Here is a 24,104-nt window from a genome sequence, read left to right as displayed (position 1 = left end):
AGGTGGAAATCCTGCATGAGTCCACTATCTCCTAGTTCGGTCGAATACTGAGACCGAACTGCTGAATTATTGCCGAGCAGCTTTTGCCGATCTGAGAGTAGAGCTTGATGCCGACCTGAGAGCAGAGTTTGATTGGTTGGCTTTTACCGAGCTGTAGGCTGGGGCCGAACTCTTTGGTTGTGCCGAACTGAACTCTTTAGTCATGCCGAACTGATACTCTTTCTTGGGCTTTAGGCTGATGGGCTTGTTTAATACGTACTCCATCACTACCCCCCCCGAAAAGTGAAGTGAATCACTTCGGCATTCTGGATGAAGGTACGGGGTAAGTTGATGTTTGTCCTCGGTCTTATGAAGTGAACTCTTCTTTGACCGGACTTGGTTTGTGTCCTAATTTGGCGAGTTTTATCGCTCGGATCGGACTTTCCGTTGTCCTAATTTGGGGATCGGACTTTCCCTTGTCCTAATTCGGCGAGTTTTATCGCGTGGATCGGACTTTCCCTTGTCCTAATTCAGGCAAGTTTTATCGCGTGAATCAGACTTTTGTTGCAGTTCGTTTCAGACGAAGTGCTTGATTTTTAAGCCGAATTGTGGTCTTGTATCCTCTTTAGAAGCTTGGACTTCACAATCGTTGGCTTATTGCAGTTCGTTTCAGACGAAGTGCTTGTTTCTTAAGCGGAATTGTGGTCTTGTATCCTCTTTAGAAGCTTTGACTCACAATCGTTGGCTTATTGCAGCTCGTTTTAGACGAACTGCTTGTTTAAGCTGAATTGTGGTCTTGTATCCTCTTTAGAAGCTTTGACTCACAATCGTTGGCTTGTATATGTTCTAAGAAGGGGATCAGCCTTCGAAGAACAAGATACCTCAGTAACATTTGTAAGAGACGACACGCACAGAGACAGACAAAACACACAGACAAAACGCACAGAGACAAACAAAGACCAAGCAAACCAAAGAAAGCACAAAGACCAAGCAAACCAAAGAAAGCACATTGACCGAACAGGACTCAAGACTGACTGACCGGACTGTCTCTTACAAATGGAACTTCTTGAGGTTGGAAATGTGCCATGTTCGGGGTACCTGTTCTCCTGACATGTGAGCCAATTTGTAAGACCCTTTGCCGAGGACTTCTGACACCCGATACGGACCTTCCCATGTGGGTTCGAGCTTGCCCAGCTTTTCTGCTCGGCTTACTTCGTTGTTTCTCAAGACGAGATCTCCCACTTGAAATTGCAGCTTCTTCACCCTTTGGTTGTAATACCGGGCTACTTGCTCCTTGTACTTGGCTGCTTTTATGCATGCCAATTCTCTTCTTTCTTCGGCAAGATCTAGCTCGGCTCTCAGTCCGTCGTCATTCATTTCTGCCGAGAAATTTAGAGTTCGGGGACTGGGTATGCCGATCTCTACCGGAATCACGGCTTCAGTGCCGTACACAAGACTGTACGGAGTTTCACCGTTGGAGGTTGTGGGTGTAGTTCGGTAGGACCATAGGACTTGAGGGAGATTTTCTACCCATTGTCCTTTGGCTTGTTCTAACCGAGCTTTTAACCCTTTCACCAGGATACGATTTGTTACCTCCGTTTGTCCGTTTGCTTGTGGATGAGAGACCGAAGTGAACCGCTGTTGAATATTCAGTTCTTGGCACCAATTCTTGAACGTCTTGTCGGTGAACTGAGTCCCGTTATCCGAGATGAGGATGTGGGGTATGCCAAATCGGCACACTATGTTCTTCCAGACGAAATCCAATGCCTTCGAGCTCGTTATCGTAGCTAATGGTTCAGCTTCCACCCACTTCGTAAAGTAGTCCACGGCAACGATTAGGAATTTTATTTGCCGAGGAGCTTGTGGTAGTGGTCCTACTATGTCTATACCCCATTGCATAAAAGGCCAAGGGCTTTGCATAGTGGATAGATCGGTCCTACTATGTCTATACCCCAAATTAGGACAACGGAAAGTCCGATCCGAGCGATAAAACTCGCCAAATTAGGACACAAACCAAGTCCGGTCAAAGATGTTTATTTCATCAGACCAAAGACGAGTCTGGTCAAAGATGTTTATTTCATCAGACCAAAGACGAGTCCGGTCAAAGATGTTTATTTCATCAGACCAAAGACGAGTCCGGTCAAAGAAGTTTATTTCATAAGACCAAGGACCAAGTCCGGTCAAAGAAGTTTACTTCATAAGACCGAGGACAAGTACGATGAAATTTTTTCGCTAAGCTGTAAATACATAGTGTTAGAAGCGAAAACAAAATTTCATTTTTCAAATCTTGTTCGGCACACAACTCCGCTACCCTACGAGATGGCGTTACGCTATTACAAAGGACTATTCTACTGTCCAGGGTTGCTAAAGTTGAGCCATCTATTCACAAAATCCTCTGGAAGCCGAGTTCGGTTGTTCCGAGCAGATGAAGAATAAGCAGGTCGACGAGATGCTATCCTCGACCCAACACCTCTTCCGCGAGCCCCAGAAGCTCTAACCCCTCGGCGATGAAGAGTCTCTGCAATAAGCATCTGCTGATCTTGCTCGCTCATAGTCACAACTCCTCGGCGAATTTCAGTCCGTCCCTGTCTTGACGATTCCGGTTGCTCCTGAGCCCGTTCTCGTCTTGACGTTTCCGGCTGTTCCGGAGTTCGTTGTTGACTTGGAGTAGGATTTTGAACAAGGGAACCAGAGGCTTGATCTGGAGTGCGAGCATCTGTTGGCGGGAAATGCCTAAGGAATCTCTCGATTGAGGGACGCCGGGAAAGAATGATGTCGTACCGAGAAGCCCAGCGCCGTAATGATTTCACAACTTGTTGGCAAGCCGAGCTCTCCAGCGCATTGTTGCTCCGGAGTACATGATATTCCTCCCACAGTTCGTCAACTCGACTCTGAACATCTGATATGGTCACTCCCCCGCGCACACGGATGTAATCCTCGTACGCAGTCCTCTCAGCAATGGTCGTATTCAGCTCGGCCTCCAGATCCTTCTTATCGGACTCTAAGTCCTTATTATCGGCCTCCAGCTTCACTAAACGAGCCAGAAGCTCGTCATTCTTCGTCTGATCGGCTATAGCTCTTTTCTCAGCTTCGTCTAAAGCCGAAGAGTACAGCCGTTTCCAGTGAAGTATCTCCATCTCCTTGAGTACAAAGCAGCTATATTAGTTCGGCAGCTGTACCGAGCAGATAGTAAAATACAACAGGAATAAAGGCGAGTACGAAAAGCTATACGAAGACAAGTGTAGAGAATTTTTCATTCACAAGGAAAATTTTTACACTAGGAGGGCTTCAAGGCCATTTTACGAGGAAGAAACTAGACTAAGAGAAGGGAGACGAAATCATACTCCGCCAGCTTCGTCTCCGGCTCCTCGGTCTGGTTCAGCTTCTTTCTCCTGAGCTACCTCAGCCTCGGCCTCGCATCCTGCCGGCCTCGCCTCCGCCTCCTGATCGGCTTCCTTCTCCGGATGCCCGGCCCGCTCGACTTCGGCCTCCTGCTCCAGCGGCTCGGCCTCACCCTCTCCGTTGTAAGTCGAAGCGGGTGAAACGGGTCCCACGGAGGCAAAGATAGCCTCCAGGTTCTCGTCCCGATCAGCTCGACAACTCCGGACTCGGTCTGCAGAAAGCAGGACCGAGGATGAAGCGAGCTCCTCAAGGAGCGGCAGATTCTGAAGCCGAGCTGCTATCTCTCGGCTGTACAGAGGCAGCACGACGTCGGCCCCCTGCTCGCCCTTATCGGTAATTAGCCTTACCAGACTACCGACAAAGGCCGAGAACTGGCCGCTCAAAAAGAGTTTCTCCGTGTAAACACAGAGAGCCTCCCCCTGGGCAGCCACGGCGGCAGCCTCCTTCTGAGCCTCCCGGTGCTTCGTCTGCTCTTGCAGGATGATGAGCTGGTTTTTGGCTGACCGGGCTTCATCCTGAGCCGAGATCCTAGCAGCTCGGGCCCTCTCAAATTTGGCCTCAGCCTGTTCGGCCAGACTACGAGCAAGATGCAACTTCTTCTGCATCTCCTCGTAGTCGTGGGATGCTTTGGAGAGCTCCACGGAGACGAGCTTGGCTCTCTGAAGATGAACAAGGAAAAAACTCAACAGAATGGCCATCAAAAAATGTGGAAAAGAAGCCAAGTCAGAAAGCTTACCTCCACAAAATTCGTCGGCCATTGAAAAGGCTCAGGGACGTGTTCCGGGATGTCTGCAACCACCTCGGAGATGACCAGGTCTTTCCCCGGCACTCTTGGGGACTCATGAAATTTCCCCTTCCCTTTAGCCGAACACGGCTCCGGCTCTTTCGGATCCGAAGAAGAGGTTTTTTGCCTCTTCGGATTCTTCTCGGCTTCAGACGCCGAGCGAGGGGCTCTCTGCCTCTCCGGCTCCACAAGCTCGGAGGACTTTCGGATAGCCTTATTCAGCAAGTTCACTGTCAAAAAACAAAAAAAAAAAAAAAAAAAACAACAAAGTCAGATTTTCTTCGTTAAAGCAGTAGAGCATAAAGATAAAGAGAAATCCTCACCCTCGGCCTCTTCGTCCGAAGACGAGATGTCGAACACGACGTCGCCCTTGACGAGCTCAGACTCCGTGTATTGTTTCCTAACTATGGGAATCTTGTTGAGCTCGCCATCGAGCTCGTCCAACGGTTCAGGCCGAGGATGACGGATAACGGACTTCGGCCCTCTCCAGGGAAAACTAGGAGCCGCGGTCCTATCATAGTAGAAGAAGCGGTTTTGCCACTTCGGCCACTTCGTTTTACAAAATGCCCTAAAGGGCTGTACAGGGATCAAGTAAAACCAAGACCCCTTCCTCTTAAATTGAAAGAATTTAAGGATCGCCTTCAAAGACAAATCCCTTCCTAACTTACGGAGTTCGGCAGCGAAGGCCGACAAGTGCCTCCAAGAGTTCGGAGTCACCTGGCCTAAAGGAAGCTGAAAAAAATCTAGTAAATCTATAAAGGCAGAAGGGAGGGGGAAACGAAGCCCGCATTCTAAGCAGGCCTCGTACACGGTGGCGTAACCCTCCGGCGGGGAGTCAGCCCTATGATCACCGTCAGGTACCACCGCCTTCCCCCCAGGAAAAAAGTATTTTTCGGGTAGGGATATCACAGTATCCTTACTCAAAATACTATGGAAATACTCTACGGTCTTCTCCCCGGACTCTTTCCGGCCAGAAGACCCCTTACCGCCTCTCCTACCGCTACCCGACTCCGAAGAAGAAGAAGAAGACATTTTTCTTACTTTTTGAAGGTGAAGAAAGTCTGAAGAAATTCTTGAAAGCGGAGAGAGAATTTTCGCAAAAAAGAGAGAGTGCAGAAGAAGCAGTCGCAAAAGTGCTTCAATGATGAAGAAAGGAGGTATTTATCAGATTCGGCGAAGATTTCAAAATCGTCGCACCGTTTCGAATCCCACCTTTTCAGGATTCAACGGCCGGATTTTACTGTCGCATTTAATGCAGTCACGTGCAAGGCACGTCCCCTGACATCAGCCTCCCCCTTGCCTTTATCCAGAATGCCGAAGTGACTCACTTCGCCGAAGTGATTCACTTCGCCCTTCGGGGGGGGGTAGTGATGGGGTGCGTACTAAACAAGCCCAACAGCAATGACGGCCCATCAGCCCAAAGCCCAAGGAAGAGTATGAGTTCGGCACAACCAAAGAGTTCGGCCCCAGCCTACAGCTCGGTAAAAGCCAACCAATCAAACTCTGCTCTCAGGTCGGCATCAAGCTCTACTCTCAGATCGGCAAAAGCTGCTCGGCAATAATTCAGCAGTTCGGTCTCAGTATTCGACCGAACTAGGAGATAGTGGACTCATGCAGGATTTCCACCTCCACTACACCCACGATCTATTTAGTGGTGTCAAGCAGTCATTAACTCATGCAGGATAGTGGACCCATGCAAGATCGCCACGATCTCCACGACATCCACTGCCTAGTAAATGGTGCTGCATGCCACGATCTTGGTTCAATGTATAAATAGAACTTAGATCAGATAGAAAAGGGTTGAGTTCTGTTAAGCTCTCTAGAGATAAAAAGATCAAATAGCAAGTCTGTATTGTAAGCTGTAGAAAACAGATCAAGCAATACAACTCTGCCCTCTTTTCTTCCCGTGGACGTAGATTTACCTCAGTAAATCGAACCACGTAAATCTCTGTGTCGTAGTCTTTATTCTCTACTAGCATTTACTAACATCAGAAATTCGCGGATTCATCACTGACAACTCTTACCTCACGATTATACTTGTTTTAGCCTACTAATCACCTCTCCATAAGAATTTACTGTTCAAAGAAAAATCGTGTTTTTATGGGCGAATAGAAACCTGTCCTAAAATACTCATTACTTTTGTTGTTTTCAACTTTCACACTTGAGTAACAGAAATTTATTTTGAAATTTCTGACAAGTCCTATAGCGAGACGGCTAGAAACGTGGAAATTGTGGTCATTTCAAACTTCCACAATAATTTGTGTTGGGCACTCCATTATTGGAATAGTATGATAGCAAAACTTGACCACATTACACGATCATAAATATGTTCTCTCGTGCCATCCACGACGTTGTTCCTATACCGTTCTTTAAACCACTATTTGAGGGCTCCACTGTACTTTTTTACTCCATTCCTTAACTAAGGAACGGAACTTGCAACCCTCCGTTCCTTAACCGTTCCTTAACCGTTCCTTAAATTACTATTCATTCAATTTCATTTTTTTTATTTCCAACTCAATTCAATTTAAATAAACACACTTTAATAAAAAACAAACACACTTTATTAAAAAATACACAACATTAAAAACAAATTCAACTTAAACTTAAAAAAATAAAAAAAGCACACAATTAAAATCCTAAAAAAATAAAAAACACAAAATAAAAAACACACAATTAAACGTGGGAAAATAAAAAAACTACTCTGCCGGCGAATCATCCTCCAGAGGCGGTCGAGGTTTAAGGGGAGGAGGAAGACCAAGTAGTCCTCCCATATGCACAATTCCGTTCCACCGGGCCGTGAATTGGGCGTACGAGAAGCGGGAAGTGTCCGCCATTGTGGCGGTTATGTACGCCACCATAAGTGTGTCTGAGCCTCCCCGCGAGCCCGATCCCGAGGCCGACTGGCTTGATTCGCCTCGGTCCTTCCTCGCTCAAGCCGCCTTCGTCCCTTGCGGCCGACGGCGCCCACGGCTGGATCCCCCGTACCCCCAAACACCTGCGGTTCACCCTCGCTGGCCTCACCGGTGTCACCAGACGAGTAGTTGCCGCTCGCTGTGTGCTTCGTGCGCTTTGAGGTTGAGCCAGAGCTCGAGCGGACACCGCCGGCCCACCTTTCCTCGTCCTTGACGAGCTGCCAAATATCAACATATTTGAACTGTAGACCGGTGTCCTGGTAGAAGACGCGCAAAGCCGCCCTCAAAATGTCGGCGGCCGAAGCTCCGCTTTGGTAGTTCGCCGCTTCGGCCGAGTAGATGCCGCAAAATTTTTTGACCTGTGCGTCTACTCGGCCAAAGTGAGCACGAAGCATTGTATATTTGCGCTTCCGGGCCCTTTTCGGCTTAGTCTGGTGGTAGACATCACGGACCTTTTCCCAGAAGCACTTGGCGGCTTGTTGGTTCCCGACGATGGGATCGTACGAGACGGTGAGCCAGGCGGTGTACACCGCCTTAGTTTCTTCGTTGTTGTACGGATGCCGGCCCAGATCCTCCAGTTCCTCCTCCTCCTCCTCGGGTGCCTCAGACGCAGCCCTAGAGCTTCCACCGCATCGGCTTCCTCCCTGGGTGGGTTCAACGGGGATATCCTCCCGAATCTGGGACAAACCCTGAGAAAGCCGTGAGCCAGGTGGTCGAGCGGAGGCATCCACATCGAAAGTGGGTGGTTGGTACCCACCCGGCGTCGCCGACCCCTGGGTGCCCGGCGTCGACGACCCGGAACCACCAAGTGTGTTGTACATGGTCTCCCAATCGCCGAACGCGTTGAGATCCCACCCACCGGAGCCGCCACCGCCGTAATTCCCGTTGCCGGACATTTTGTGAATGAGATTGAAATAGAAAATTGGAGAGGAATTGATGTTGGTTTAGGAAGAGTAGATGTGTAGTTGTGTGTGAAATGTAATAAATTAGGTGTATTTATAGAATAAGAAAATAAAAATAAAAATTAAAAAAAGTTTTAAAAATGGTAATATTACCGTTAAATTTTTTTTAAAAAAAAATCAATTTTTTTAAAAAAATATTAATTATTGCGTCATCGCTGACGTGTCCCACTCGCGGGCCGGCGAGTGGGAAGCACGCACGAAGCGGGGAGCGCCAAGTCGCCCCAGCGCGTGGCGGCACAAGCCGTGCCGCATTCCGTGCCGTCGGCACCCGGCACGGAATGGGAACGGAATGGGAGCGGAATGGTGCGCCGCAACGCGTTCCGCGGCGAAACCGTTCCGTCTGAACGGCACGCGGAATGCCGGCGGCACGCGTTGCGGGTGCCCTTAACCCTTCACTAACATTCAACATTATTTCATTATTTTAGTCATTAAATTATTAGTATATATTCAGTCTTGCTCGTCATATTATTGTCAAATAACTTTTCTCTCCTACTCACTTGTCCGACAATTTGTGCGGTGGGGATCCTCTGCTGTGCTGAAAAGCACAGCAGCCCCTGCTGCTCCTCACTATTCATCAAAATAATATATATTTATTTAATTAAATTTATTTTTATTTATTTATTTATTTTATTTGTTGTGAGGGGCAGCAGGGCTGCTGTGCTTTTCAGCACAGCAGAGGATCCCCACCCCAATTTGTGGGGGATGGTCCTCTGCTGTGGAGGAGGTACAGCAGAGGGTGCTGTGCACTAAAAACGACGTCGTCCATCCCCTTAATTCCCTAACTCCTTTTTCCTTTACTCCCTTCATTTCCGTTTCCTTTTTTCCTTTGACTTAATTTTCTATTCCCTTTAGTGATGCACTTCCGTATAATTTATTCCAACTTTAGTTATTATTTAAATAAAAAGGTTATTCTTGCGTCAAATTCCTTTTAATTTCCTTAGGTAAACATGTCGGTTCTTAGCACCGAAAACTTATTTTTTATTTTATTTATCTATGTCTTGTGTAACACTTCCACATAATTTTTTTGAATTTAATTAGATATAATGTAGGAGGATACATGACAAATTTTTTTATTTAAATAAGCTTTATAATTTATAAAAGCTTCCATGCGCAAATATAAGAATTTTCATTTTGATAATATTCTATACTCCCTCCCTCCGTCCCCAAATAATATGCACTTTGGCTTCGACACGAATTTTAATGCAAAATTGATAAAGTAAGAGAGATGTAGAGAGAAAAATAAATAAAATATTATTATTGGAGAATGAGTTTCATCTCATTAGAGAGAAAAAAAGTTTTCAAAATTAGAAAGTGCATATTCTTATAGGACGAATTAAAAATAAAAGAGTGCATATTCTTATGGGACGGATATAGTATTTTTTATACTCATTGTGTAGAAAGCTTTACTAAAGTCCATCTTATTATTTTGCCTTTATGTACTTCTAAAATACCACTCTCTCCGTCCGTCATTAAATGTTCTATTTTTTCATTTTCGTCCATCCGCCAATAAATATATCATTTCACTTTTACATTTTTTGGTAAGTGGTATATTCTATTAACTCATTTCACTCACATTTTATTATATATGAGACATTTATTCATGGACGGAGGGAGTGCTTGTATAAAATATTATGAAAATTCCGTGGGGATAATAAAAATTATAAATAATCCCTTTAAATGCATGTCATTAAAAATATTTCTTTATGTTTTTGTTCTAGAAGTAAAGAAAAGCATCATGAAAATTTTAAACTTTTAATTAACCTTTTTAAATGTGAAGAATACTAAGGTCATCCACAATGGGGTGCCCTAAGCAGCGTCCTAAAGCCCGCCCTATGCACCGCCACGTCAGCATTTTATCCTCCCGCCCTTCCACATGCAGTGGGACGCCCTAATGCGCGCCCTAACCATTTTACTATTGTTTTGTTATTTAATTTAAATGTTTTCAAATATATAAATGCAAACTTATTAAAAAACACAACGATTAACTAAAAGAATGGCAAAAAATTCATTAATTAAAAAAAAGTTACACGAATTAGAAATAAAAAAATAACTATCCTACAAAAGCCCCAACTTCCGGCTCAACTCATCGCTCAACCTCTGGAGGCGTGCGTATCCAACAACGACTGCTCCATCGAGGTCGTTGCCAAATCCGCGTAGGCAAGTGTCGCCTGGATCGTCGCCGGGGTCGGGGTCAGTGTCGGGGTCGAGGAGGATGTCGCCTTCGCCTTCCCCTTGTTCTTCGCAGCCTTGACGCCTATGGGACGCCGCCGGGAGGACATCGATGTGCCAGAACTCTCTTCCTTCGTGCACGTCTGGTTGAGGTCCACCGGACGAGTTCTGCTTTCGCTGGTCGTGTAACCACCAGTGTCGGTGGTCTTCGTCCTCTTCGCCGCACCGGTGTGTAGAATCTCGCCTTGGAACTTCTGCTTGTCCCTCAAGAGCACCCAGATGTTGAAATGCTTGAAGTCGCCGTACATGGACTGGTACGACAACAGCGCTCTATCGCGCACATCGCTCAAGCTCTCGCCGCTTCCCTGATCCCTCGAGCACTTCTCGTACTCCGCCGCGAACAGGTTGACTTACTTCTTCACCTAATCCCAGTGCTTGCGGAGCTGCTCTCGTTGGCGCTTGTACGCGCTCGGCGGCTTCGCCTCATTGTAGCGCTCGGCGATGCACTCCCAGTACGGGAGCTGCTTCTGGTTGTTCGCGAATATCGTCCTCCGATATATCCACCCAACACCTCGCCAAGACGAGTGTTTCATCAGGCTGGTAGTTCGTACCGCCGGGGGCGTACTCTTCACAAGTTGTCGGAGGTGGCAACTTGTGTGCCCGGTGCTTGGTCCGCTTCTTTCTGGCGGGGGCGGGGGCGTGACGGGAAGCGGCGGCAGGGCGAGTTGGAGACGGCTCCATGTCGGAGAGACCGTACTAAAGTCCGGATCGTACTACGTGTTGACGTCGAACGACCGATATTCGCCAGGTTGTGTATCCAGCCACCGTGCGCCATCTCCAAACATCGGGCTACTAGGACTTGAGTATCCACCGGAATCCATTTTATAGAGTAATTTGAGAGTTTAAAAGTTAATCGAAAAGTTACAAATGAAAAGTGAAGCTGGAGTATATATATAACAAAATTTTCGAATTTTAAAAATAAAAAAAACTGAAATGCGTTGCATCGTCCGCGCCATCGTCCGCGTCGCCCACAGTGGGCGGACGATGACGCGGACGATGCCTTATCGTCCGCGGACTAAGCGTCAGGCGCGGATCGTCCGCCCCATTGCGGATGGCCTAAAAATAAAATAGTTTAAACACACGATGACAATTTAATCCAGTAAAAAAATTTGAAACTTTTAATGAATCCTTTTCCAAATATATAGTACAAATATAATAGTATTAAAATGGTTTGGCAATCATGTATAACCAATGAAAAAATAAATGAAACGGAAATGAGGGTAAGAGAGTAAAGGAAAAAGGAGTTAGGGAATTAAGGGGATGGACGAAATGAAACGGAAAAGAGGGTAAGAGAGTAAAGGAAAAAGGAGTTAGACTATCCACTACGGGTCTCGCCGGCGTCTCGCGTCCCGTCCTAGAGAGATGGGACCCCGGCGCGACGCGTTGCAGCTCGCCGTCCCGTCCCGCCCCGTCCCGCATCTCATCCTGCGTCGCGTCCCGTCGAGCCAAGAGACGGGCTGTCTTGCCACTCGCCTAGGCGACGTGGCGCGACCCGACGTCGTGCGTGACGCCCACTCGCCGGCCCGCGAGTGGGCGTCGTCACGTGCTGACGCAATAAATATTTTTTTATAAAAAAATTCGAATTTTAAAAAAAATAAAAGAAAAATAAAAGAAATTTTTTTTCTAACGGTAATAATACCGTTTTTTTGTTTTTTTTTTAAATTTTTTTTTTATTTTTAATTAATTTTTTTACTCTATAAATACTCATAAACTCATTCTCATTTCACACACAACTACACATCTATTCTTCCTATCATCTAAATTTTCTCTCAAATTTTCATATAACAACTCAAGATGTCCGGCGACGGCGACGGCAACTACGCCGGTTCCGGCTCCGACGGGTGGGATGTCAACGCGTTCGGCGATTGGGAGACCATGATCAACACATTGGGCGGTTCCGGTTCCTCAACGCCGGGGACCCAGGGTTCGGCGACGCCGGGGGGGTACCAACCACCCAATTTTGACCTTGATGCATATGTCCGTCCCTCCGCCCCGCGGTATTCGCAGGGATTATCCCAGATCCAGGAGGATTTTCCCTTTGATCCCACGTCGGGAGTAGGCCGAGGCGGTGGAGGTGGCCGAGGCGGTGTATAACCCCAGGCGGGTGAGGACGAGGACGAGGAGGAAGAGGAAGAAGAGGATCTAGGCCGACATCCGTACAACAACCTCGAAACGCTGGCAGTGTACAACGCCTGGATCACCGTATCGTACGATCCCATCGTCGGGAATCAACAATCCCGGAAGTGTTTCTGGGCAAAGGTGTGCGAGGTCTACCACCAGATAAAGCCGAAAGGCTCCCGCAAGCGCAAATTTAAAATGCTCCGCTCTCACTTTGACCGAGTCGACCGACAGGTCAAAAAATTCTGCGGCATCTACTCGGCCGAAGAGGCGCGCTACCAAAGCGGCGCCACGGCAACCGACATTTTGACATCCGCTTTGCGCGCCTACTCCAGGACGAACGTCATCAATTCAGATTTGTTTATGTTTGGCAGGCCGTCAAGTACGAGGAACGGTGGGCCGGCGGTTTCCGCTCCAGCTCGGGCTCTACCTCGAAGCGCACGAAGCATACGGCGAGTGGCCAATACTCGTCTGGTGGTGACACCGCTGAGGGCATCAGCCAACCTGAGGCTGAATCCCAGGAGTTTGCGGGTACGGTCGGCGATGCTGGAGGATCCGCGAGTGGGCGCCGTCGGCCGCAAGGGACGAAGGCGGCGAAAGCGGCTAGAGCAAGGAAGGGCCGAGGCGAATCAAGCCAGTCGGCCTCGGGATCGGGCTCGAGGGGAGGCTCGGACACACTTATGGTGGCGTACATGACCTCCACAATGGCTGACACTTCCCGCTTCTCGTACGCCCAATTCACGGCCTGGTGGAACGGAATTGTGCATATGGCAGCACAACTTGGCCTTCCGACTCCCCCTCAACCTCGACCGCCTCCGGAGGATGATTAGCCGGCGGAGTAGTTTTTTTAATTTTCTTTAAATTTGTATTTTAAATTATGTTGTGCGTTTTTTATGTTGTGTGTCTTTTTATGTTGTGTGTTTTTTAATAAAGTGTGTTTTTTAATAAAGTATGTTTGTTTTAATTGAATTGGGTTGGGAAAAAAAATAAAAAATGAAATTGAATGAATAGTAATTAAGGGACGGAATAAGGGACGGTTAAGGGACGGCGCGTTGCAGGTTCCGTCCCTTAGTTAAGGGATGGAGGAAAAAAGGACACTGGGGCCTTCAAATAGTGGTCAAATAGTAATTAAGGGACGGTTTAAGGGATGGTATAGAGACAGCGTAGTGGATGACCTTAGGGAATTAAGGGGATGGGCGATGTCGTTTTGGTGCACAGCATCATCTGTTGTGCTCCCTCCACAGGAGAGAATCCATCCCCCAATTTGTGTCTCATTTTTCCTTTTCGGTATTTCTGCATTATATAACCTATTCAAACGCACTTCTCTGATTCGATCCTGTTGATCGATGGCTATCCACATGAGGTTTATCCACCCGATTATGATCTTTTGTGTTTACAGGTTCAAAATTGCCATTTTAACTAACCTTCTGATACAGTCTTAGATGATAATCCGCAGAAGACTAAGGGTATTTATGGGGTAATATATTCATGTATCAATACAGGTTCGACAATAATTACGTACTACTTCTATTAATTATATCAATTAGGAATGATTTTCTCCGTCAATTATTGTACCTCCTATAGTTTCTTGATTGAACTATTTATTCCACACTTTTCTGTCTCCTTTTTTATAAGGAGAAATGAAGTTAGATGAGAAGGAAACATCAAGAAATTGAGATGACAAGTCCAACAATAGTCCTCTACCCATCTCCAGGAATGGGCCACCTTGTAGCCATGGTGGAGCTAGGCAAATTCATCCTCCACCACCACCCCTCCTTATCCATCACCGTCCTCATCTCCCCTCCCTCCTTCAACACCGGCTCCACCATGGACTACGTCCGCCATATCTCCGCCACCGTCCCCTCCATCTCCTTCCACCACCTCCCCACCATCTCCCTCGACCTCCTCTCCTTCCCCTCCATGGAGGCCGTCATCTTCGAGCTCCTCCACCTCAGCAACCCCCACGTCCGCTCCGCCCTCGCCTCCCTCCCCGCCTCCGCCTTCATCGTCGACTTCTTCTGCACCAGCTCCCTCCCCATCGCCGCCGAATTCCATATCCCCACCTATTTCTTCCTCACCTCCGGCGCCTGCGTCCTTGCATTCTTTACATACCTCCCCGTCATCCATAACTCCACAACTGAAAGCTTCAAAGACATGAACCGGCTTCTGCATATCCCCGGCCTCCCTCCCATCCCGTCTTCAGACATGATGAGGCCCATGCTCGACCGGACATGGTCGGAGTATCAAAACTTCCTTAATTTCTCTAATGAGATACCAAACTCGGCTGGTTTGATCGTCAATACATTTGAAAGCTTAGAACCTAAGCCTCTTCAAGCGATCCGGGAAGGGAAATGCAACCCTGGCGGAAACACGCCGCCAGTTTTCTGCGTGGGACCACTCTTGAACACTGAGAACCAGCGCGGAGAGTACAATGAGGTCGAGTGTTTGAAATGGCTGGACAAGCAGCCTAGTAAGAGTGTAGTTTATATATGTTTTGGCAGTTTAGGTTTGTTATCAGCGGCTCAGTTGAGGGAGCTGGCGGTAGGGCAGGAGAGGAGCGGGAAGAGGTTTTTATGGGTGGTGAGGTCGCCGCCGACGGAGGATAAGAGCAGGCGGTTTCTGAAGCCGCCGGAGCCGGACATGGAGGAGCTGCTGCCGGAGGGGTTCGTGGTGCGGACGTGGGAGAGGGGGATGGTGGTGAAGTCGTGGGCGCCGCAGGTGGCGGTGCTGGGGAACGCGGCGGTTGGGGGATTCGTGACGCACTGCGGGTGGAACTCGATACTGGAGGCGGTGTGCGCGGGCGTGCCGATGGCGGCGTGGCCGATATACGCGGAGCAGCATTACAATAGGGTGGTGTTGGTGGAGGACATGAAGGTGGCGGTGAGGGTGGTGGAGGATGAGGAGGAGGGGTTCGTGTCTGCGGAGGAGGTGGAGAGGCGGGTGGTGGAGCTGATGGAGGGGGCGGAGGAGGTGAGGAGGGAGGTGGAGAAGAAGAGGGTGGAGGCGAGGGAAGCCATGGCCAAAGGGGGATCTTCGGTTGCGGCGCTCAGGAAGATGGTGGACTTATGGACCTCTGCTTTGTGTTCTTAGTTTGATACTACTATCTTTCTTGTTTAGTTTTGTCTTTTTCAACTCAATAATTGGACAGTGTTTTATGCAACCTCAGAAATAAATTTTTTGTTTCAGCAATAATCTGTGATGAGGCAACAATCTATGTCACAGCAATCTGTAAAGAGGCAGTAGCTCAATTTTAAAAATATCAAGAACTAAATAATAGCTCAAGTGGGGAGTCTAAAACCAGAGAGATTAAAAGGCTTCACAGACCAGATCAAAAAACCAATAATTAATAATCATGAAAAATAATCAGTACTATACCATATATTATCCTATAATCTTGCGAAAAATAACCAAATCTTTTGTTTAACCTGACTTGATATACTAATATCATTTTTTTATAATTTTTATTCATAAGACTCAGTTTATAAATTATTAGTATACTCTATTTTATTGTACTAACAAATAAAAGTCCAAAAAGTATCTCAGCATTTCTGAAAATCGGTTAAGTGTTCATAATTTCATTAAGTTGTATGTTTATTGTTTAGTTAAATAATTTAACTATTTAGTAACGCATTATCCATTGAATTTAAACACCAATTAGTAAGCTCAAAAGATGAAAATGCCCCTAGGTCTAGATATTTTTAGAGTAAGAGAGAACAGCTACAATCTCTAAGAGCATCCACAATAGCGCCTAGCGCACCGCCTAGCCGAGCGCCGGCGCTAGGCGGTGCGCTAGGCGATCTATTGCAGCCGCCTAGCGGATTTCGCGAAAAAAAAACCGCCTAGCGGATTTCGCGAAAAAAAAACGCCTAGCGCTAGGCGGTGCGCTAGGCGATCCGCTAGGCGCTATTGCAGCGTCCGGATCGCCTAGCACACCGCCTAGCTCGAATTTTTAAATTTTTTTTTTCGAAACACTATATATACGCGACTTGCCCGTCATTTTCATTCGCACCACTTGTATTAACGAGTACTCTCTCTATCTAAATTTCTGTACAAGATCAATAACGGTAAATGGATCTCAACAACGAGCCTACTTCAGGGAGTAGCGGATCTCAAACTCCCCCCGATCCCCGTGGGAGGTGGATAGAGTCAGATGCACCCATACTATAACATGTACCCGTGGCAGCAGATGATGCCCGGGATACCAGCGGGGGTAGTCCGCCGGGGGCGTTTCCGGCGATGTCGGGGTGGACTTAGGCCATCCACAATAGGAATAGCACAGCAATAGCCCAACCATAACCTAGCCACTGCCACATCATCAGCACTAAAAATCCTCATGCCACATCATAAATAGCCCAGTCATAGCCTATCCACATCATAAATAACCCAGCGACATCAATAGCCACATCACTAATAACAATTATATAAAATGAAATAATTAACAATCACACAATATACAGAATTTAATTTACGAGACATATACGGGAAACATTAATAATACTATTAAAATTTTAAAAAGTACAATAATTTAAAAATATTACAATAAATAAAAAAAAGTACAATAATTTTTTAAAAAGTACAATAATTCACTCCTCGTCGCCGTCGTCGTCTCCTCCGTCGCTGTCGCCACCATCGCCTCCGCCTCCGTCGCCGCCGCCTCTACTCCCGGCAGCTTCCCTCCGTGCCGCCTCCAAATCCTCCTGCATGCTCAGGAGCAATGTTTGAAGCAAACTCTTCTCCACGGGGTCCACCGCCGCCCGCCATTCAGCCATCGTCTTGGCCATCTGAGCGCGCGTTTATTGACGCGTGAAGAATTTGAGATCTGCTGTGGATTGGCCAAGGGGGATGCCGACTGGACCTCCTGTGAACCCCCGGCGACCCCCATCGCCTCCCGTTGAGCCCGCCTGTGCCCAACCGGGCGAGTACGGTGAGCAAACGAATGAGGGGTCGGGACCTCCTGGGCCGTCTCAGGGAGGTCGTGGGAACCACTGCTACTGCCGCTGAAATCACCGGAATAGTTCAGCCGTTGCTTCTTCGGCCAGCCAGAGTCGACACCTACTCGGAACTTCTCGGAGTCGTTCAGCACAAGATAGCAGTTCCAGTAGGTGAAGTCTTTGTACACCCCCTTCAGGGGGAAGGCTTTCTCCGCTATCCTCCTGCAGTCGTCCTCAGTTTGCCCACTGCTCATCATGCGGAGGGCGTTGGTGTACAAGCCCGAAAATCGGGAGACCGCAACCCTGATTCGGTCCCACGCCTTCCGGCAATCCTCCCCATTGCGTGGCCTCCCCTCCGGGCAAAACCTCTGGTAGGCTGCTGCTATCTTGCCCCACAAGTTGACGATCCTCTGGTTGTTCGAAACGAGAGGATCGTCGCAAACACTCACCCACGCCTTGGACAGCGCGACGTTCTCCGCGTCCGTCCACCTCCTCCGTACCGCGTTGTCGTCCTCACCCGGCTGCGAGGACTCGCCGACCCTTTTCCCCTTGCCTTTCTTCTTTGGGGCGCCCCGACCCCGCCCTGCGCCCCCCGTTTGAACGGGAGCATCCGGAATACCGGAAAGATCTATCCCCAAGTCATCGAAGGAGAAAGTGTCAAACTGGGCCGGAGGCGCAGCCTCCGTTGGCGTCGATGTGTGCGACGAACCAGTCGAAAAATCAACACTGGGGCGATAGACGTCCCCCGGCGTCCCCTGCGTCGCCGGTACCCCCCCGGGCATCATCTGCATTCCGGGTGCCCACCCCGGCATCTGGACACTAGGTGCCCACCCCGACATCGCCGAAAACGCCCCCGGCGGACTCCCCCCCGCTGGTATCCCGGGCATCATCTGCTGCCACGGGTTCATGTTGTAGTATGGGTGCATCTGACTCGGGTGCATCTGACTCCATCCACCTCCCACGGGGATTGGGGGAGTTTAAGATCCGCTACTCCCTGAAGTAGGCTCGTTGTTGAGATCCATTTACCGTTGTTGATCTTGTACAGAAATTTAGATAGAGAGAGTACTCGTTAATACAAGTGGTGCGAATGAAAATGACAGGCAAGTCGCGTATATATAGTGTTTCGGAATAAAAAAAAATAAAAAAAAATTCGCGCTAGGCGGTGCGCTAGGCGATCCGGACGCTGCAATAGCGCCTAGCGGATCGCCTAGCGCACCGCCTAGCGCCGCGGAACCGCCGAGCGCTAGGCGGTATTTTATCGCGAAATCCGCTAGGCGGTTGCAATAGATCGCCTAGCGCCGGCGCTCGGCTAGGCGGTGCGCTAGGCGCTATTGTGGATGCTCTTATGGACCTCTTCTTTGTGTTCTTATACTACTATCTTTCTTGTTTAGTTTTGTCTTTTTCAACTCAATAATTGGACAGTGTTTTATGCAACCTCAGAAATAAATTTTTTGTTTCAGCAATAATCTGTGATGAGGCAACAATCTATGTCACAGCAATCTGTAAAGAGGCAGTAGCTCAATTTTAAAAATATCAAGAACTAAATAATAGCTCAAGTGGGGAGTCTAAAACCAGAGAGATTAAAAGGCTTCACAGACCAGATCAAAAAACCAATAATTAATAATCATGAAAAATAATCAGTACTATACCATATATTATCCTATAATCTTGCGAAAAATAACCAAAATCTTTTGTTTAACCTGACTTGATATACTAATATCATTTTTTATAATTTTTATTCATAAGACTCAGTTTATAAATTATTAGTATACTCTATTTTATTGTACTAACAAATAAAAGTCCAAAAAGTATCTCAGCATTTCTGAAAATCTGTTAAGTGTTCATAATTTCATTAAGTTGTATGTTTATTGTTTAGTTAAATAATTTAACTATTTAGTAACGCATTATCCATTGAATTTAAACACCAATTAGTAAGCTCAAAAGATGAAAATGCCCCTAGGTCTAGATATTTTTAGAGAAAGAGAGAACAGCTACAATCTCTAAGCTTAGAATATATAAACCGCCTGCCTTCATTCTTCATATGCGAAATGACGCAAAACACTGAGCTTCCTTGCTTGCGGATAGAGTTGTCAACTGTCCCGGGCAGGCCCGGCTCAGCTCGTCCCAGGCCCGACCTGAGTTGGGCTCATTAGTTGAGATGGGCTCTAATTGGGCCATTTTGTAAACCAGGCCCGCCTCGGGCCCATGACCATCTGAAGCCCAGCCCGGACCCATCGGAGCCCAACCTTCTGTAATTAGTTTTTTTAAATGTAATTAGGTGATTAATCACTAATAATAGTATATTTTTCTAGTTATGCATGTCATCTTGTACACGAGACATGTTAATTTTGTCTATATTATTCCAATTTTTTGGATGTCTCCGAATAAAGTCAAACAGTAATAGTTTAATATCAACATAAGTTACCAATCAAATGATGAATGCAACATTCAATCTTGACTACGTCTAACTTTTTTCTTATATTTTTTTTTAATCCAAGATGTAAAAAAGAAGGTTCTGAAGTTTAACTTAAGAATATCATGTATTCAAACTGTAATATTTGATGAATAATTATAGAATTCTTTAAATTTGTTAGTTAATTTATATACTTATAGTATTAAAAATACAACATCAACTCATATATCATCGGTCTATTAACAAACTAATAATATTAGTTATTCCTTTAGTTATACACTTACTTTTAAATAGAATAAAGAACATGAAAAAACTACCGATACAAAGTCAAGAAATGAACTTAAAAATATTACTTAAATTTAAATTTAGATTTAGTTAATGAGATATAAATACTACAAGTTATATGTTTTATTTTTGCATATAATGCACTTAGCATATCTTTAAAATACATGAATAAAAAAATTAAACAAAGCCCAGCCCGTGCCCACATGGCAAGTGAGCTTAGGGTGGGCCGGGCCGGGCCGGGCTTCAATATAGGCTGGCCTTGGTGGATTGGGTCGGACTGGGCCAACCCACTTGACAACTCTACTTGCAGAGTTCAGCTAAGAAGTAAGTTTTCATCCATGTGTTTTATGTGATTATACCGTTTATCATCAGTATTTCATTGAGATTCCATGTTTGCTGAGTTAAAAAAAAAATTCCCGTTCGGATTGAGTCGGACCAGTCCGACCCACTTGACAACTCTACACTCAGAGCTCAGCTTTGAAGTAAGTTTTCATCCATGTGTTTATACCGTTTATCATCAGTATTCATTGAGATGTCCGACCTACTTGACAACTCTACTAGCAGAGTTCAGCTTTGGTAAGTTTTCATCCATGTGATTATACCGTTTATCATCAGTATTCATTGAGATTCCATGTTTGTAGTATTTAAATCTTTTTTTTTTCGTTCGGTTTGAGTGCATATTTGTATTTCACAGTAATTTTTGAAAATGTTAGTAGTTTTTTTAGATATGGTGGTCTAAGAGCATCCACAATGGCGCCCGCCTCGGCGGACGTCCGCCATTGTGCAAAGGTGACGCGGATACAGACATCCGCTGCGGACATCGGAGTTTCGCGGTGTTCCCGGGACGTCCGTCGCGAAGTCCTTGAGGACGTCCGCCATTGCGTTGACCCCACGGACGTCCCGATTATTTTATATTTTTTTTGGAAAATTCTATAAATACGGCTCGTTGAATTTCATTTCATTCGCACCACTTGTATTAACGAGTATCTCTCTCTCTACGTTTCTTTTATATATCCAGAATGGCTGGTAGTGGTAGTGGTAGTGGTTTTGGTGCGGGCGGTAGCGGTGCGGGTGGTAGTGGTGGGGGGTATGATGACATTATGAGGCGAATTCATGCACGTGTGCGGGAGGCAGCGGAGAGGAAGATACATGTGGCCTTGGCGCCGCCGGTACCTCGATCCACCCATCGTTGATCTATAGTACCCCGGGACCACCTCGCTGCACACCGTCGGTTGTACGAGGATTACTTCGCTCTGGAGCCACGATTTGGGGAGAACGTGTTCCGGAGACGTTTTAGGATGCATCGTCCGCTCTTTCTGCGTATTGTGGGCGCTCTAGAGCGTCGATACGGGTATTTCAGGGTGCGGGAGGATGCGGCTGGTAAACCCGGCCACACGCCTATTCAGAAGTGCACTACCGCAATAAGGCAGCTGGCATATGGAGGCACGACCGACATGTTCAATGAGTACCTCCACATCGGCGAGACGACTGCCCGCGATTGCCTTAAGTATTAATGTCAGGGCGTTAGGGAGATATTCGGGGATAGGTATCTTCGGAAGCCTATCCCCGAAGATTGTCAGGCTCTGCTGGATATGCACGGGACTCAGTACGGGTTTCCGGGGATGCTAGGCAGCATAGATTGTATGCATTGGGAGTGGAATAACTGTCCCGCTGCCTGGAAAGGGGTGTACACTACGGGTTTCAAGGGCAAGAATCCCACGATGATCCTTGAAGCGGTAGCTGACTATCGGCTATGGATTTGGCATGCCTATTTTGGAGTAGCCGGGTCGAACAACGACATCAACGTCCTCCAGTCGTCGCCCCTTTTCAACGACCAGTGCATGGGCATCGGTCCGGCCGTCAATTTCGTCGCCAACGGTAACCAGCACAACATGTGCTATTATTTGGCTGATGGGATATACCCTATGTGGCCCGTCTTTGTGAAGACGATCAGATGCCCAACAGAAGAAAAGAAGGTATATTTTGCGGGTCGTCAGGAGGCATCGTGCAGGGATGTGGAGCGGACATTTGGTGTGCTCTAGAGTCGATGGGCGGCAGTGAAGGGTCCATCACGACTGTGGTATGCTGAGAGCATCGCCGATATCATGTACGCATGTATTATCATGCATAACATGATTGTCGAAGATGAAGGTCCAGCACTGACGGATTGGGCCAATGATGATGCTGATGCTGCGGGTCCAAGCCACGGCGTTGCCACCGGCAATGTACGTATGGGTATACCCCATGACGAGGTTGAGCGAGTCCGTGCATTTGCCGACATGCGCCAAAAACAAGCTCATATTCGACTCCAGAAAGATATAATTGAAGAAGTATGGCAGCGAAGAGGTCGTCGTGGATGAAATTTTTATTTGTTGAAATGTACGTTTTTTAGTTTTTTTTTAAATGTACCTTTCTTTTTTTTATTTAATGAAATTTTTACTCCGTAATCGTTCCATAAATTTTAATTCCGTAAATTGTTTAATTCCGTAAATCATTTAATTTGGTGAATTTGTGAATTTTTATTAATGTGGAAAGTCCGTCATGATGTCCTTGAGGATGTCCTCCACTGTGCAGTGGAAAGTCCTTATGACGTGACAGTGCAGTGGGAAGTCCTTATGATGTGGCAGGAGTTGTTTTTGAGATATCCACGGGGATGTCCGCCGGGACATCCGCACCACTTTGGATGCCCTAAGATATTTAGATCTGTGATTCTGAATAGATATAAATAGATAGACATCGAAGAGTCCCTCTAAGCTCATAGGCCATAGACACTGAGAGAAAAATTTGTACTAGTTTCCTTTATGCTTTTATAGGGCAGAAAAATTTGTACATTGCAATTTTTTGTTTAAGTTTGTGGATCTGTATTTGGCATTTTCACGTGATTTTTTATTTTGGCTCTTTCTTCACAATGATTGTTGGATTGTGCCATTTGCCGTTAATATGTGAATGAATTTTGAAGTGGAATTGCGTATTTACATATGGATTATTTATTTTGCGAAACATCTTTTTCAGGATATGGATCCCAACCCCAACCCATCTCCCAACCTATTTCCCAACCCATCCCTAGGTTCTATGTCGATTGGGATGGTTCAGTACGGTATACTGTAACGTGAGTATTATACCATATACCGTGCCGAAAGTTATGGTATGACAAAACACCATATCCACGAGCTTCTGGTGGAACACGGACCTAGGTTCGAAAGTTATCTACCAGCAGCTGAGGAGCTGACGGATCGGGCCCTAGAGCTGGAGGATCCGGCTCTGGAGCGATGCCTGAAGCGGAAGCAGCTTAGCGACTAAAGAAGCTAACTTTAGGATATGTTTCGACTTTTATCTGCATTTCGATTTCCAATATGTTAATCTTCCGTCTTCTTGTTTTTTTTTTGATAATTTGATAATTTTATTTTACTTATAGTTTCTGATAACCCCAAACAAACTCCTTTTTTCGGATATAGACAAAAATTAAATAAATCTAGTTTTGTTATCTCATAATTTTCAGTTCAATGCTGCTTTCACATAGGGGTGACGAAAAATACCGAAATATCGCACTTACCTTATAAAAAAATACCGAAAATACTAATTTTTCTGCATGCCATAATTTTCGGTACAGTAACGCTATACAGCGGTATACCGAATCCTTGGTGCATAAAAATCGGTATATGTTGAAAAGGTTAATTTATTGTGTGTTTGTTAATTTGAACAAATAGAAAAGGTTGAAGTGCTTAAAAATCTAAATATTGTGTGGTTTTGTTTTGGGGAAAAAGATTTTTTTTGGGTTAGCAAATTAACAATGTTGGCAAGTGACGACCAACAACTTCATCCGTTCGTCATTAGGAGTTCGAGCCGGTCTCCCTCCAGTATTTTTTTTATTCTTTTTTGTTAACTCTACATTTAGCCAATTATTGATTTTTTCTTGTTCACTCTACATTTAGCCAATGAGTTTTTGAACTTACAAATTGCAAGCTGAAGGATGAAAAATGAGCATAATAGGAAAGTGGGGAATGAGTTTTTGAACTTACAAATTGCAAACTGAATGAAAAATGAGCATAGTCCAAAGATGGGGAAAGACAACGATATGTCATATGAACA

At 46.2% G+C, this 24,104-nt stretch overlaps 1 protein-coding gene and 1 non-coding gene across 2 annotated transcripts; one reads left to right on the top strand and one right to left on the bottom strand.

Moving 5' to 3' along the window:
* The first annotated feature begins 13,929 nt into the window (after nucleotides 1-13,929).
* On the top strand, nucleotides 13,930-15,580 carry LOC121783459 (UDP-glycosyltransferase 88B1-like). The gene has a single exon (XM_042181533.1). The coding sequence runs from the start codon at nucleotides 14,037-14,039 to the stop codon at nucleotides 15,474-15,476; it is 1,440 nt and encodes a 479-aa protein (XP_042037467.1). The 5' UTR covers nucleotides 13,930-14,036; the 3' UTR covers nucleotides 15,477-15,580.
* Nucleotides 15,581-19,608: 4,028 nt separating this feature from the next.
* Nucleotides 19,609-19,709, bottom strand: LOC121785622. Its single transcript, XR_006047007.1, has one exon. It is a non-coding gene; the product is annotated as a U6 spliceosomal RNA (small nuclear RNA).
* Between the last annotated feature and the right edge of the window lie 4,395 nt (nucleotides 19,710-24,104).

The sequence above is a fragment of the Salvia splendens genome, chromosome 21 (genome assembly GCF_004379255.2).
Source record: "Salvia splendens isolate huo1 chromosome 21, SspV2, whole genome shotgun sequence".
NCBI lineage: Eukaryota > Viridiplantae > Streptophyta > Magnoliopsida > Lamiales > Lamiaceae > Salvia > Salvia splendens.
This window is presented reverse-complemented; position numbering and strand designations above follow the sequence as displayed.

What these genes read in the sequence shown, in the direction of transcription:
- LOC121783459 (XM_042181533.1), top strand. Translation starts at nt 14,037, where the DNA reads ATGAGAAGGAAACATCAAGAAATTGAGATGACAAGTCCAACAATAGTC.